General features: G+C 42.2%; 1 protein-coding gene across 14 annotated transcripts in view; it reads right to left on the reverse strand.

The window, feature by feature from the left end:
- CUX1 (cut like homeobox 1) overlaps positions 1-15,335 on the reverse strand; it is a 466,860-nt gene that overhangs the window by 184,564 nt on the left and 266,961 nt on the right. For all 14 annotated transcript variants that reach the window (XM_055392896.2, XM_055392897.2, XM_055392895.2 and 11 more), the window contains exon 5: positions 1,044-1,181. In XM_055392896.2, coding sequence (XP_055248871.1) covers positions 1,044-1,181 — 138 coding nt within the window. The remainder of the gene's footprint in view (positions 1-1,043; positions 1,182-15,335) is intronic.

Raw genomic sequence — 15,335 nt, forward strand, 5'->3', positions numbered from 1 at the left:
TGACCTCCTGGGTTCAAGCGATCCTCCCGCCTCAGCCTCTTGAGTGGCTGGGACCACGGGTGTGCACCACCATGCCCCGCTAATTTTTGATGTTCTGTAGAGACAGAGTATTGCTACGTTTCCGAGGCTGGTCTCGAACTTCTGGCCTCAAGCAGTCCTCCCACCTTGGCCTCTCAAAGCACTGGGATTACAGGTGTGAGCCACTGCACGTGGCCCCAATCAACTCTTTATTGAGGTCTCTACAAATGGTCAATGGAAGGCCACTAGGAATGGGCAGCCTCCCCTTTCAATTTAATTCCGTACTCACATTCCCAAACCAAAACAAACTGGCCGAATTATTCTTTGGAGCTGGCTGAAAAGCCTGCTGCTGCTGCTGTCAGACGGGGGCTGTGATTTTCCTTCAAGCCAAGGAAGCCAACAGGCTCCCGGATCCTGAGTGCCTCTGGATTTTAGGTAAAGGAGAGATTCCTTTGTTCTTCCCTAACGGGAAAAGCCAGGCAACCTTTGCCCTCTCTGTCTTGTTGACGGCTGGGCAAACACACCAAGAGGTTGTTTTCTTTCATTAAATTCCTAATGAATAGGCGATACTGACAAGGCAACAGCGGGGCTTAAGCATGCAGCCTTTAAGATGTGTCTGAAGCCTTAATGTATCCGCAGCAATTATTAAATGACTTACTGTGTGTGACCCTTTGATCATGAGCTGGCTCTCTGACAGGTGTCGCCTGGAGGCAACGCATGGGCCTTTCAAGAGGCAGACCCAATCACGTAATGATACAGGAAGAATTTTCAAAGAATCCTGATCGGTCTCATCAGAGGGCAATAAAATCTTACGTCGTTGTTGTGCAGAGGAAAAGTTTTACTTCGAAATAGCTCAGCATGATTATCATCTCTCTTTAACGACTCAGATTCCTGCCCCACCCTGACTTTATGACGTGTATATTACAAGGAGAGCTGGTCTCAAAAGTATGGGAAAAGCCAATTAAAATAAAAAGAGAAAAAAAAAAAGAAGAGAAGAAAAAGCAAAGAACGCATTTTCCACCAACCTTGATTTTTCACTTCAGCAAATTCCTTGTTGTATTCTTCCAGAGTTTCCCTAAGTTTCTGGTTCTCTGTTTCAATATCGTGCAGGCGCTGCACTTTGAGCTGGAGTTGCTGTCCGAGATCCAAAGCTGGTACGGGATCTGCACAACAGGAAAACAGCCATCACCCCACTCTGCCCGCAAACAGGCCCCCTCCACGGCGGTACACAGGCTCAGAGTGGGGCTCCTGGGACATCAGCTCCGGGGGCTCCCCAGAGGCCACAGTCATGCCCCTGCAGCCAGCCCCCTTGCTGGGTGGGAGAATTCTCCAGTGCTTTACAAAGGATGGACCCAGCCCGGGGTCCTCGAGGTGTGAAAATGGGGTGGCAATAGCCATGAGATTCACTGGTATTTGCCGATTACTCCTGCCTGGTGTGACACTTTCATGATTTTCATTCTTTGATCAGATAAGTAGAGAAATACACCAGGTAGCAGCCCCAGGAGGTCAATCACATCCCCGGAACTGCACGTGGAGGACGGACAAGTCCGTGGACAGGTGCCGGGATGTTTAAGGGTCCAGGGATTATGAGGCTGGAAGTGACACCTGATGCCTGAGAACACCACCCAGTTCATGGGACACTTTATGGAGATTGTGTCTTTTGAGCCTTACAACAATCTCGAGAAAGAGGCCTCAGAAACTAAAGCCCAGGGAAGCAGAGTGACTCAACTGAGGTCACCCAGCTAGCTGGTTGGCATGGAGAATGCACACCTAAGTCTGTTAACCCCAAGTGATCATGCTTTTTTGTTTGTTTGTTTGTTTAAGACAGGGTCTCACTCTGTCACCCAGGCTGGAGTGCAGTGGCATGATCATGGCTCACTGCAGCCTCCACCTCCTGGGCTCAAGCAATCCTCCCACCTCAGCCTCCCAAGTAGCTGGGACTACAGGCAGGCACAAGCACACTGGGCTAATTTTTGTATTTTTTGGTAAAGATAGGGTCTTCCTATGTTGCCTAGGCCGGTCTCAAACTGGACTCAAGGGATCTGACCGCCTCAGCCTCCCAAAGGATTACAGGCATGAGCCACCCCACCCAGCCCTGAGTGACCATTCTTTACAACAAGGTAAAGAATGAAGCAGAGGTGAAGCAGAGGAAAGAAACACTTAGGCTTTATAAGAAGCCACCCCATTTCACGACATGACCACTTTCCATTATGATCCTCCTTCACTAATGAAGGGTGTTCAGAAGAGTCAGGGGTTAGTGGCCGCAGGTCCCAAGGCTGGAGACCCCTGCAGAGGCACAGCTGGTGACCCGGCAGGTTCCTGTCGTAGACCAGCTGGCCAGGAGGCCACCACACTCCTGATGATAACAAAGTGCAGAGCAGCGTGCGCTGCACGGCAGCCAGGCCAGCGCTGGGGTCTTGCGGCCAATTCAAGGTCATATCTGCCATCGGATTCACTTCCAGAAAACTGGATTTTAATCCAAAGTCAGAAGTCACAGACCTGGAATTTACAGTACAAACTCATGGCTCTTGCCTTTACTGTGAATTCAACACAGGATAGAGAGACCTTAAATGTTCTTCCACATCAATGTGATCTTTAGTTTTCTTTCTGCTGCCTAAGAGGCAATTATATTCTGCCTGCTGGGTACCTGGGGCATACTTCCTTTGGAATTCTCAGGCTCCGTCAGAGTGGAAGAATACCTAAGTCCACAGGGCTTAGAAAGATTATTGAATATATTTCTGGTATGGGCGCCAGCGTCACTTGTGAGATGGCTGCAGAGATTTAGTCTCCAGTCGAAGAATGCCAAACACCATGCCCAGCGGATCAACAAGAGTATATATTCAAGAGCTCACTTAATTTTCAAATGCCAGAGTCATTAATTTTTCAGACCACCCTAGGTTCCTGGAATTGAGGGCCAGGTCTATCATGCCTCGGTTAACGTATCCAGCGGGAGCCAGGGACTCTTTAGGATGCCAGCATCTTTGCAGAGTTTACAAAAGGCAGGCGCTGGGATATGTTGGGCTCAACGTCAGCAGATCCCGGGTGCTGGGGTTTCACAGCAACACAGTCCATCATGCAGAATCCCTGGCTGCTGGGCACTTACTCTGCACGTATACACAGCCTATAATTGCATCTCTTTCTGGTGCATGGCTTTTCATTATTATTTTAATCAGCATCAAAATATTTATGTTAAATTTGACTCCAAAAGCTATTTTGGAGGCCAGCTGCAGTGGCTCATGCCTGTAATCCCAGCACTTTGGGAGGCCAAGGGTGGCCGGATTGCTTGAGCTCAGGAGTTCGAGACCAGCCTGGGCAACATGGTGAAAGCCTGTCTCTACAAAACAAAAACACAAACCAAAAACTAGCCAGGCATGGTGGCGTACCCCTGTAGTCCCAGCTACTGGGGGGCTTAAGGCATGAGAATTCCTTGAGCCCTTGAGGTCGAGGTTGCATTGAGCTGTGATTGAGCCACTGCACTCCAGCCCGGGCAACAGAGCGAAATCCTGTCTTGGAAAAAAAAAAATGCTATCTTGGGGAGATGGTTCTTTGTAAGCAGGAGTCGTGATAACACAAAAAAACGGAATTCCTGAAAAGATTCCAGGTCCTGTTTGTAAAAAAAATTTCCATAACTTCTCTGGATACCTTCACCTTCTCAGCCTGCCCCTCTTCCCCACCTTCACGACCTTGTGCTGGGCAAATGGTTTCAAAAAAGTGAACAGCCCGTTCACAGCCTCCTTTGTACGGAACCACGATTTAAACTTGACATAGAGGTCAGGGAAGAGGAGGTAAAGAGAGGAACCTTTGATCACGTATAAAATTCTATTAAGAGTTGCTCACGTAGGCTTTCTAGCACAAGTGCCAGCAAATTATATCTTTAAAGAACAAACCTAGTATACTGCCTGCCCTCCCTAAAAGTTCTGTCAACATTTCCAGTTCATTCTTTTCAAAAGGCCAGGACCCCACTGTGTCTGCTTCGAATTAAAAAATAGCTTCTCCCATGTGGTTAAGCAAGGAATCCGGTGACATATGAAAATGACACGCACATTATCAAGTGAGGAGGAACCAGACCTTTACACCAATTTTCAGAGCCTTATACTGTAAATGAAAATTCAGGCAATCTCATAATCATTCATCATGGCATGTATATTTAGTCTGACACTATTAAAGGTTAATGCCTACGTAGCAAAGCTGGTCACAGACTAAAGGATGAGCTAAATGTTCAAACATCTCTGTGCATTAAACTCCAAACTTTACTACAGCACAGTTGAATGGCTAAATGCCTACAGCATTTGAATATTGTTTTGGGATATGTAAGAGGCATTGCTAAAGAACTTCTTAGGCTTAATTTTTATTACTTGTATTAAAGGAACAGCTAATTACTGCATGACAATATAATGACTCTAGCATGTTTGGGCTAAAGACCAAAACAATGAATTTTGGCGTGCCAAAACCCAACCTGTGTGTTAATCTACGGAAATCATAGCTTTTTGTCTTGTTAATGATTTCCAATGCCATTTAAACCCCACACAAGGATTGTCAGGTCTTATGCGAACGTCAGATGCCTCCGATCTTAGCAGCTCAATTAGGGAATTGTCTGGAGGAGGCGAAGAGGACACACCCATATATAAAACAGGAACACACAAAATCCGGTAACCCCTGTCTTCCCAGCCTCCTCCTCCTCCGATTCAACACGCTTTCCTGCCAGCTCCGCCCACCCAATGCGACAATCTTGTAAAGTGTTTTACAATCATCTGATACTTAATTCCTAAAGCAATCTTGGAGGTATTATATAGCTTGTTATGCAACACAGGGCTCAAGGAACATAATTATTACAAACAACAATACTGTACATATTCAGCACCTTTTCCTAAGTACACGCAACATTATCTCGTTAATTCCAGCCATCACAATCAGAGGCTGGCGGAGCCTGCTCTGCAATGTATGGGGTGGATGCATCTCACCCAGGGAGGGAAAGAAGAAGGAAAGAAGCCCGCCAGGCAAACGACTTTGAAAAATTCTCAGTACGATTTCTGCTTACTGGCCAGGCACAGTGGCTCACACCTGTAATCTCAGCACTTTGGGAGGCCGAGGACGGAACACCGTTTGAGCCCAGGAGTTTGAGGCCAGCCTGGACAACATAAGTGAGACCCTGTCTCTGGAAAAAATACAAAAATTAGCCGGGCATGGTGGTGCATGCCTGTAGTCCCAGCTCCTTCGGAGGCTAAGGTAGGAGGATTGATTGAGCCTGGGAGGTGGAGGTTGCAGAGAGCTATGACTTTATTTTTTTTTTAAGAGATAGAGTCTCACTCCAGCTTTTTTTCTGAGACAGTGAGACCCTGTCTCAGAAAAAAAAAAAAAAGCTTCTGTTTTCTTAACCAGCAGCCAAAGAAAATCTCTTTCAGTACTAATTTAACAAATATTTCCTAAGCAACTGAACCAACTAGCTGCTCTGGGAAAGGCTCAGCCTCATAGCAGAGATAAGCCATGCATGTAAATGACAAACGCAAGGCAGGAGACCAGATGAGTGGAAGAGCGCTCCTGGAGAAACCGGGAAAAGGAGTTCTTTTTTTCTTTTCTTTTTTTTTTTTTTTTTGAGACGGAGTCTCACTGTGTCACCCAGGCTGGAGTGCAGTTGTGCTATCTTGGCTCACTGCATCCTCTGCCTCCCGGGTTCAAGCAATTCTCCTGCCTCAGCCTCCCAGGTATCTGAGATTGCAGGTGCACACCACCATGCCAGGATAATTTTGTATTTTTAGTATAGACAGGGATTCACACCCCATTGCCCAGGCTGGTCTTCAACCCCCGGCCTCAAGCAATCTGCTCACCTTGGCCTCCCCAAGCGCTGGGATTACAGGCATGAGCCACCGCACCCGGCCTAAATGCATTTTTGACTCATGATATTTTCAACTTATGATGTTTGGTAGGTTAGGGGTATTGAATATATTTTTGACTCATGATATTTTCCACTTGTGATGGGTTGACTGGGGCACAGCCCCACTGTGATTGAGGAGCGTTTGCACTGCTGAGCATGGAGAGGAGAGGCACAGGGAGTGAGGGAAATGGGTCCTAGAGACAAGGGGACAGGGAAGGCCTCTGAAGAAGTGAGTGGGGATGAAGATCTGGATGGTAATGCGAGGCAGCGCAAGGATTCACCCCAGTCAGAGGCAGCGCCCAGTGAAAGGTCCCGTGGTAGCTGTGAACAGGGCATGGTCAGGGCATAGTGAGAAGCCAGTGTGGTCCCAGGGAAGGAGAGGCAGAACAGGAAGGGAAAAGAGATCTGGGAGAGGGAGCCTGTGCACAAGGATTTTAAGAAAAATAGGAGTGCAAGGAGGAGAGAAAAAGAAGGTATAAAAAGAAGCAAACTAAATGCTAGAGCTGAAAGTACAATGTCTGAAATGAGCCAATGGTCAGAATTTGGATGCGATTCTTTTCCTGTCAAGAAGTGGCCAGAGATGGACGGCATGGCGCACGCCTGTAATCCCAGCACTTTGGGAGGCCAAGGCAGGTGGATCACCTGAGGTCAGGAGTTTGAGACCAGCCTGGCCAATATGGTGAAACTCTGTCTCCAGGAAAAATACAAAAATTAGCTGGGTGTAGTGGCACGTACCTGTAGTCCCAGCTATTTGGGAGGCTGAGGCAGGAGAAGTGCTTGAGCCTGGGAGGTGGAGGTTGCAGTGAGCCGAGGTCACACCACTACACTCCAGCCTGGGTGACAGGGCAAGACTCCATCTCAAACCAAACCAAACCAAACCAAAACTGTAGTACTTCAACCCACACAATGGTTTGTTGGTTTTCTCTTGGCAAAGGTATGTAAGAGTTTTAAGCTTAAAGATGAGCTATATAATTTTCTTTAGAAAAGCTAAATGATCCTGGCCGGGTGGGGCGGTGCATGACTGTAATCCCAGTGCTTTGGGAGGCTGAGGTGGGAGGATCACTTGAGGCCAGCAGTTCAAGACCAGCTGGGGCAGCACAGCAAGACCTCGTCTCTGCAAATAAAAGATAAAAAATTAGCTGGGCATGGTGAGAACACACCTGTAGTCCCAGTTACTAGGGAGGCTGAGGTGGGAGGATTGCTTGAGGCCAGGAGTTAGAGGCTGCAGTGAACTATGATCATGCTACTGTACTCCAGCCTCGGCAACAGAGCGAGACCCTGTCCTCAAAACAGAGAGAAAAAAAGAAAAGAAAAAAAAAGCAAGCTAAGGGATCCAAATTACCTGCCCTGTTTTGTGATGGTAAATGGCTATCATATCAGTAATATGCCGCTTGACAGATACTTTTGAAAAAATAAACACATACTCTAAGTTGTTGCAATAAATGTGGTGCTTTAATGCTTGTTGAGGAAAATAACTATTTCATGCTACAGTGACAGCATTCTAAAAGTGAATATGTGGAAATGTTTCCATCATCTATATACTGATGGGCAAAGACAGCACCTTTTACAAAAATGGTTCAATGCCTTATATCACACAAGAGGGAGTGTAGTGTAATGGTCTGCAGTATGAGCCAGGCTGCATGTGTTCAAGTCTCAGCTCTCTCATTTACTGGTTGTGCAATCTTGGACAAGTTACTTAACCCCTCTGTGCCTTAGTTTCTTCATGCATAAATTGGGCATACTAACTGTGCATATGTCATGGTGCTGCCGTGAGGATTAACTTAAGAAAATTGCCACACACAGAGTTAACACTCAATAAATGTTATCTACTATTATTTACCAACTCAAATCCGAGTAAACATTTGCCAAAAGAAGTTTCAAATCGTTTGTTAATTAATATAAGAAATGCAGGATCTTCTGAAAAGCTAGGAAAAAAAAAAAAAAAAAGAGGCCGGGTGCGGTGGCTCACGCCTGTAATCCCAGCACTTTGGGAGGCTGAGGTGGTGGATCATGAGGTCAGGAGATCGAGACCGTCCTGGCTAACACAGTGAAACCTTGTTTCTACTGAAAATACAGAAATATTAGCTGGGCGTGGTGGCGGGCTCCTGTAGTTCCAGCTACTCGGGAGGCTGAGGCAGGAGAATGGCATGAACCTGGGAGGTGGAGCTTGCAGTGAGCTGAGATTGCGCCACTGCACTCCAGCCTGGGCGACAGAGCGAGACTCCATCTCAAAACAAAAAACAAAAAAAAAACCAGTATCATGGAAAATGAAAATTGACTAGCTGAGTTTCAACAAATACCTTCTCATAATTAGTACAAGCTGAGTATCCCTAATTCAAAAATCCCAAATCCAAAACACTCTAATTCCAAGCATTTTGGATAAAAGACACTCAACCTATACCTAGATTTCATAAATATAAATCCTATTTTTGTAAAGATAGCCAATAATGTGTTTCTTTGGTTTGAATCTATTTATCTTTGTAAGTTATTTTTTCCAGCCATTTCCATGAAAACCAAAAATCAAAATTAACAGAACTTGGAGTCTCTGCTTCTGGCCATGACAGATCTACTGATACTCAACTTGTGCTCTGGTCATAAACAACTAGAAAACTAGGCAAAGTCAATGAAACAACTATTTACAGACGCTGGACAACTGGTGGAACAAGACTTCCCTGAAGGAAGGGAAGCAAATGAGATGAGCCCTATGTTACCCTTCCTGGCAGGAAGAACTCTCTGGATTACATCACAATGAAGAAAAAAACCCAAGCAGAGTGTGATGGTCTCCCTGTCCATTGAAGGACACACATCAGAAGATTGGGTGGCTGCAGCAATTGGAATTTGCAAGGCAGAGTGCTGAAAAGGAGGGACAAGAGCTACAGAAATCTGCAGAGAGGCGATCTTTTGCCAAGAGCTAAAGTGCCTATGCACAGGGTGAAACTCCTAAGGCCAGGCAAGAATAGAAAGGAAAGTCTGAGCTGAAAACCCCCACAGTTTGAGGGCTGGAGGACTTTCCAACTGCAACCAGCCAGAGAGGACACACTTGTTGAAGAGCAAGGACTTGTTGAAGAGTAAAGACACTGGAAGTGTCTCACCTGAGTGGAGGGCTAAACTCATCTTCGAGGCTTGCCCATATCCACTCCAAAAAGCTACAAACAAGTCTCAGGATGATCAAACTGACCTGCAAGTAACTTAACTGCCTGCCCAAACTTAAATAAGACAACAAAATCCAGTTAAAGCTCATGATGTCTAAAATTCAAGAGGAAATTACTAGACATGCAAAGCAGCAGGATGATCAGGGGAAAAATCACTTCATAAAAACAGAACCAGAAATGACAAGAGATAATGGAAGAAGCAGACTAGAACATCCATTATCAGCATGTCCAAGGATTTAAAGAAAAATATGAATACAATACAGAGAGGAACAGAAAACATAAAGAATCAAATCAAATTCTGAAGCTTAAAGTATGTGAAATGGAAAAAATTCACTTGATTGGCTGAACAATAGATTAGACACAGTGAAAGAAAAAGATCAGTGAATTTAAAGATATAGTCACAGAAACAAACCAAACAGAAATACACAGAAAGATTGAAAAAAAAGTTAGTAAACCCTCGGCAACCTATGAAACAAAATTAAGCAACCAAACATACATTTCCCAGAAAGAGGGAAAGGGTGTATTTGAAGAAACAGTGGCAAAATGTTCCAAACATCATAAAAGCTATAAATCTAAAAATTCAAGAAACTCTACAAACTCCATGCAGGATAAACCCAAAGAACACCAGTAAGCGTAAGAGAGTTTCTGAAATCAAAATTAGAAAAGGAAAATCTTAAATGGTGAAGAGAAAAAGATTAATTGTATATAGGTTAAAAAAATATATATGAATTACTGTAGATCTCCTGTCTCAGAAACAGTCAGTCCAGAAAGAGAAAAAACCAAAACCCAAATCACCAACAAACTATTTCATTTTATTTATTTTATTTCTCTTTTGAGATAGAGTCTTGCTCTGTCACCCAGGCTGGAGTGCAGCGGCACGATCTCAGCTCACTGCAACCTCTGCTTCCTGGATTCAAGAGAATCTCCTGCCTCAGCCTCCCGAGTAGCTGGGATTACAGGTGTGCACCATCACACCCAGCTAATTTTTGTTTTTCTAGTAGAGACAGGGCTTTAACCATATTGGCCAGGCTGGTCTCCAGCTCCAGACCTCAAGCAATCTGCCTGCCTCAGCCTCCCAAAGTGTTGGGATTACAGGCATAAGCCACCATGACTGGCAGACCCAAGAAACTATTTTATATCTGACAAAAAATACTCTTTAAAAATGAAGGTGGCTGGACGCGGTGGCTCACGCTCGTAATCCCAGCACTTTGGGAAGCCAAGGCAGGCAGATCACCTGAGGTCAGGAGTTTGAAACCAGCCTGGCCAACATGGAGAAACCCCGCCTCTACTAAAAATACAAAAATTAGCCAGGTGTGGTGGCACACACCTGTAATCCCAGTTACTGGGGAGGCTGAGTCAGCAGAATCACTTGAACCTGGGAGATGGAGGTTGCAGTGAGCCAAGATTGCACCATTGCACTCCAGCCTGGGTGACAGAGCAAGACTCTGTCTTAAAAAAAAAAAAAAAAGGGTGAGATTAAGGTATTTTTTCCCCAGATGAATGAAAGCTAACAGAATTCAATGCCAGTGTGCCTATATCATAATAAATGTTAAAAGGAGATCTATAGACCAAAAGAAAATGATTTCACGTGCATACTTGAATCCACGCAAGGGAATAAACAACACTGGAAATGGTAAATAGATGAGTAAAAATAAAATATTATAATTTCATTTTTAATTTCTTTAAAAGATAGTGGTTTAAAGAAAAAATAGTAACCATCTATTATAGCGTTATAGTATAGGTAGAAGTAAAATCAGTAAAAATGCACAAAAGAACAAGAGTGAGAAAGTGACAATGTATTATAAGATTCTTATATTGTATGTGAAATGGTGTATTATTTGAAGGTATAAAATGATAAGTTAAAGATGGTTACTTTTCACTTTTTTTTTGAGATGGAGTTTTGCTCTTGTTGCCCAGGCTGGAATGCAACGGCACGAACTCAGCTTGCCGCAACCTTCGTCTCCCGGGTTCGAGAGATTTTCCTGCCTCAGCCTCCTGAGTAGCTAGGATTACAGGCATGTGCCACCATGCCCAGCTAATTTTGTATTTTTAGTAGAGATAGGGTTTCTCCATGTTGGTCAGGCTGGTCTAAAACTTCTGACCTCAGGTGATCTGCCTGCCTTGGCCTCCCAAAGTGCTGGGATTACAGGTGTGAGCCACCATGGCTGGCTTACTTTTCACTTTAAAGTAACCCTTAAGAAAATAAGAGTTATAGCTAATAAGATAATTGGGGAGATAAAAAATTAAAAAAATCAGTTAATCAAAAGCAGGAAAAATACAAGAAAAAACAGGCAAGACAAATAGAAAAAGTAAGATGGTAGACTTCAATCCAACTTTATCCATAATTACATTAAATGTAAATGATCTAACATTCCAGTTAAGAGGCAGATAGAATGGATAAAAAAGCAAGATGTAGGTATTTACATAACTTAAACATAAAGATACAGACAGGTTAATAGTAAAAGGATAGAAAAATATATAACCTAAAAACTCTCATCAAAAGAAAGCCAGAGTGCTTATACTAAAATCAGAAAAAGAATACTTTACAATATGGAATATTTCCAGGAATAATGAAGGTCATCGTATAAACTTAAAAGAATCAAACAATTGAGAGATGATATAATAATCTTAAAGGTATATTTGCCCCAAAACAAAGCTTTAAACTATGCAAATCAAAAACTGACAGAACTGAAAGAAAAAAGAAAAATCCAAAATAATAATTAGATTTCAAAACGCCATCCACATTCAGGAGAATTGCATAAACCCGGGAGGCAGAGGTTGCAGTGAGCCGAAGTCGTGTCACTGCACTCAACTCTGGGCGACAGAGCGAGACTCTGTCTCAAAAAAAAAAACAATGAAAAAAGCCATTCACATTAATTAATATTATGATTTTTATATAGTCAATATGGATATAAGAGACTTGAAGAACACCACTAACTAAACAGATCTCACTTTTCTAGAACATGCCATTCAAACAACTACAGAATACACATTCTCTTTAAGTACACATGGAACATTCATCGATGTACAGGATGAGAAAACAACTTTTGATAAATTCAAAAGAACAGAAATCATACAAACATGTACTCTGACCACAATGAAATAAAACAATGCCCACTTAGTAAAACTCATAAAGAAGAGCAAATTAAACCCAAAGTAAGTAGAAGGTAGCTAATAAGAACAGAAAGCAACAAAACTGAAAACAAGGAAAAAAAAAAGAGAGAAAAATCAATGCAAACAAAAGCTGGTTCTATTTTTAAACAACTTTAAAATTGATAAGCCTCTAGCCAGACTAATCAAGGAAAAAAGCCTGGGGGGAGGATTCACAAATTCTAATGTCAGGAAATATAAGAAAGGACATCACTACACATCCTACAGATATTTAAAAGTTAATAAAATATTATGTATGATATTATGCCAACAAATTTGATAATTTAGATGAAATGGATCATTCCTTTAAAAATTCCAAATTACCAAAACTGACTCAAGAAGAAATTTTAAAAACTTAATAGCCTTGCATCTGTTAAAGAAGTTAATTTGTAATTTAAAAACTTGCCATAAAGAAAATTCCAGGCCTGGATGGCAACACTGATGAATTAAGTTTTACGAAAAAATAACTGCAATCTTATACAAACTCTTTCAGCAAATAGAGGAAAGGGGGAGCACTTTCTAACTTATTTTACAAGACCAGTGCAACCTTAAAGTGAAAACCCTATACGGATATTCAAGGGAAAAAAACCAGAAAACTATAGTTCTATATTTCTGTATTAGTCTGCTCTCATACTGCTAATAAAGACATACCCTAGACTAGGTAATTTGTAAAGGAAAGAGGTTTACTTGACTCACAGTTGAGCGTGGCTGAGGAGACCTCAGGAAACTTACAGTCATGGCGGAAGGGGAAGCAAACATGTCCTTCCTCACATGGCAGCAGGAAGGAGTGACAAGCAAAGCGGGAAAAGCTCCTTATAAAACCATCAGATCTTGTGAGAACTCACTCACTATCCCAAGAACAGCATGGGGGTAACCACCCCCATGATTCAATTACCTCCCACTGGTCCCTCCCACGACATGTGGGTTTTATGGGAACTACAATTCAAGATGAGATAGCGTGGGAACACAGCCAAACCATATAGTTCCTCATAAATTTAACGGCAAAAGTCCTCAGTAAAACAGTAGCAAATTGAATCCAGCAAATTTTAAAATGCATAAAATATATTATAAAATGCATAATATGCATAAAATGCATAGCTAAGTAAGATTTATCCTAGGAATGCAAGATTTGTTTAACATTTGAGAATCAAATTATTTTACCATGTTAAGAGAATAAAGGAGGAAAATCATATGATCATCTCAAAAGATGCCGAAAACAATATGAGAAAATTCAATGCCATTTATGACAAAAATTCTCCGCAAGCTAGAAATAGGAGAGAATTTCCATCTTATAAATGGCAACTACAAAAAAATCTACAGTTGACATTATACTTAATTATCAAAGTCTGAATGCTTTTCCCTAATGTTGGGTCCAAGGCAAGGATGTCTGCTTTCTCTACTTCTAGTCAACATTTTATACAGGTAGCAAGTGCCAAAAAAAAAAAAAAAAAAAAAAAAAAGCAAGGAAAATAAATATACAGCATTATAGATCAGAAATCAGTATGGATACAGGAAACATGAACAACACTATCAACCAACTTGACCTAACTGATGTTTACAGAACATTCTATCCGACATCAATAAAGTATATATTGTGGCCGGGTGCGTTGGCTCACACCTGTAATCCCAGTACTTTGGGAGGCCAAGGCGGGTAGATCACGAGGTCAGGAGTTCAAGACCAGCCTGGCCAAGATGCTGAAACCCCATCTCCACTAAAAATCCAAAAAAATTAGCCAGGCGTGGTGGCGGGCACCTGTAATCCCAGCTACTTGGGAGGCTGAGGCAGGGAATTGCTTAAACCCAGAAGGCGGAGGTTGCACTGAGCCAAGATTGTGCCACTGCACTCCAGCCTGGGTGACAGAGCGAGACTGTCTCAAAAAAAAAAAAAAGAAAAAAGTATATATTGTCTTCAAGGGCATATGGACAATTCAAGAAAACTTCAAAAAAATTTCTAGAGCTAATAGGTGAGCATTAAGAGGTCACCTATACTATTATTATATAAACATTATATAATATAAAATATATATTTATATATTTTATTTGTTAAAATGTAAAAATTATATAATATATGAAATTCATTATATTTCTATATAAAAGCAACAAACAATTGGAAAATAAATTTCCAAAGAAAATAAACTTTAATCTCGCACCTGTAATCCTAGCACTTTGGGAGGCTGAGGTGGGCAGATCACTTGAAGTCAGGAGTTTGGGACCAGCCTGGCCAACATGGTGAAACCCTGTCTCTACTAAAAATACAAAAATTAGCTGGGTGTGGTGGCAGGCACCTGTAGTCCCAGCTATTTGGGAGGCTGAGACAGGAGAATTGCTTGAATCTGGGAGGCAGTGGTTGCACTGAGCTGAGATCGCGTCACTTTACTCCAGCCTTGGTGATGAAGCAAGATTAAAAATAATAATAATAAAATAAACATTGTAGATTTTTTAAAAAAGAAAATATCCTTTAATATAACATTCAAAAACATGACTTAAACTTAGAAATAAACTGAACATAATCTGTGCCAGGTTTATACATCAAAACTGTAAAATACTGCTCAGAGAAATTAAAGATGAATTAAATAAATATATTATGGAAGAATAAATAGTGTTGTCAATTTTCCTCAAATTGATCTACAAATACAGTGGAATCCTAATCAAAATCACAGAAAACTCCTTTGTAAAAACTGACAAGCTGAATCTAAAACGTATACAGAAGCCAGGCACGGTGGCTCATGCCCATAATCCCAGCACTTCGTGAGGCCAAGGTGGGAGGACTGCTTGTGCCCAGGAGTTTGAGACCAGCCTGGGCAACACAGCTAGACCTCATGTCTAGAAAAAATAAAAAATTAATCGGGTGTGGTGGCACATGCCTGTAGTCCCAGCTACTCGAGAGACTGAAGTGGGAGGATCGCTTGAGCCTGGAAGACTGAGGCTGCAGTGAGCTATGACTATATCACTACACTCCAGCCTGGGCAACAGAGCAAGACCCTGTCTCCAAAATTCAAATGTGCAAGGGATTGAAACCTTTATAAATAAAAATCTATGAAAGCAAAAATGCACATGAAAAAATATTCTGCATCATTAATCATCAGGAAAATGCAAACTAAAATCGTTGTGAAATACATTACGCATTCACTAGGAATGTCTAA

Source organism: Gorilla gorilla, chromosome 6 (assembly GCF_029281585.2).
Source record: "Gorilla gorilla gorilla isolate KB3781 chromosome 6, NHGRI_mGorGor1-v2.1_pri, whole genome shotgun sequence".
NCBI classification, from domain to species: Eukaryota; Metazoa; Chordata; class Mammalia; order Primates; family Hominidae; genus Gorilla; species Gorilla gorilla.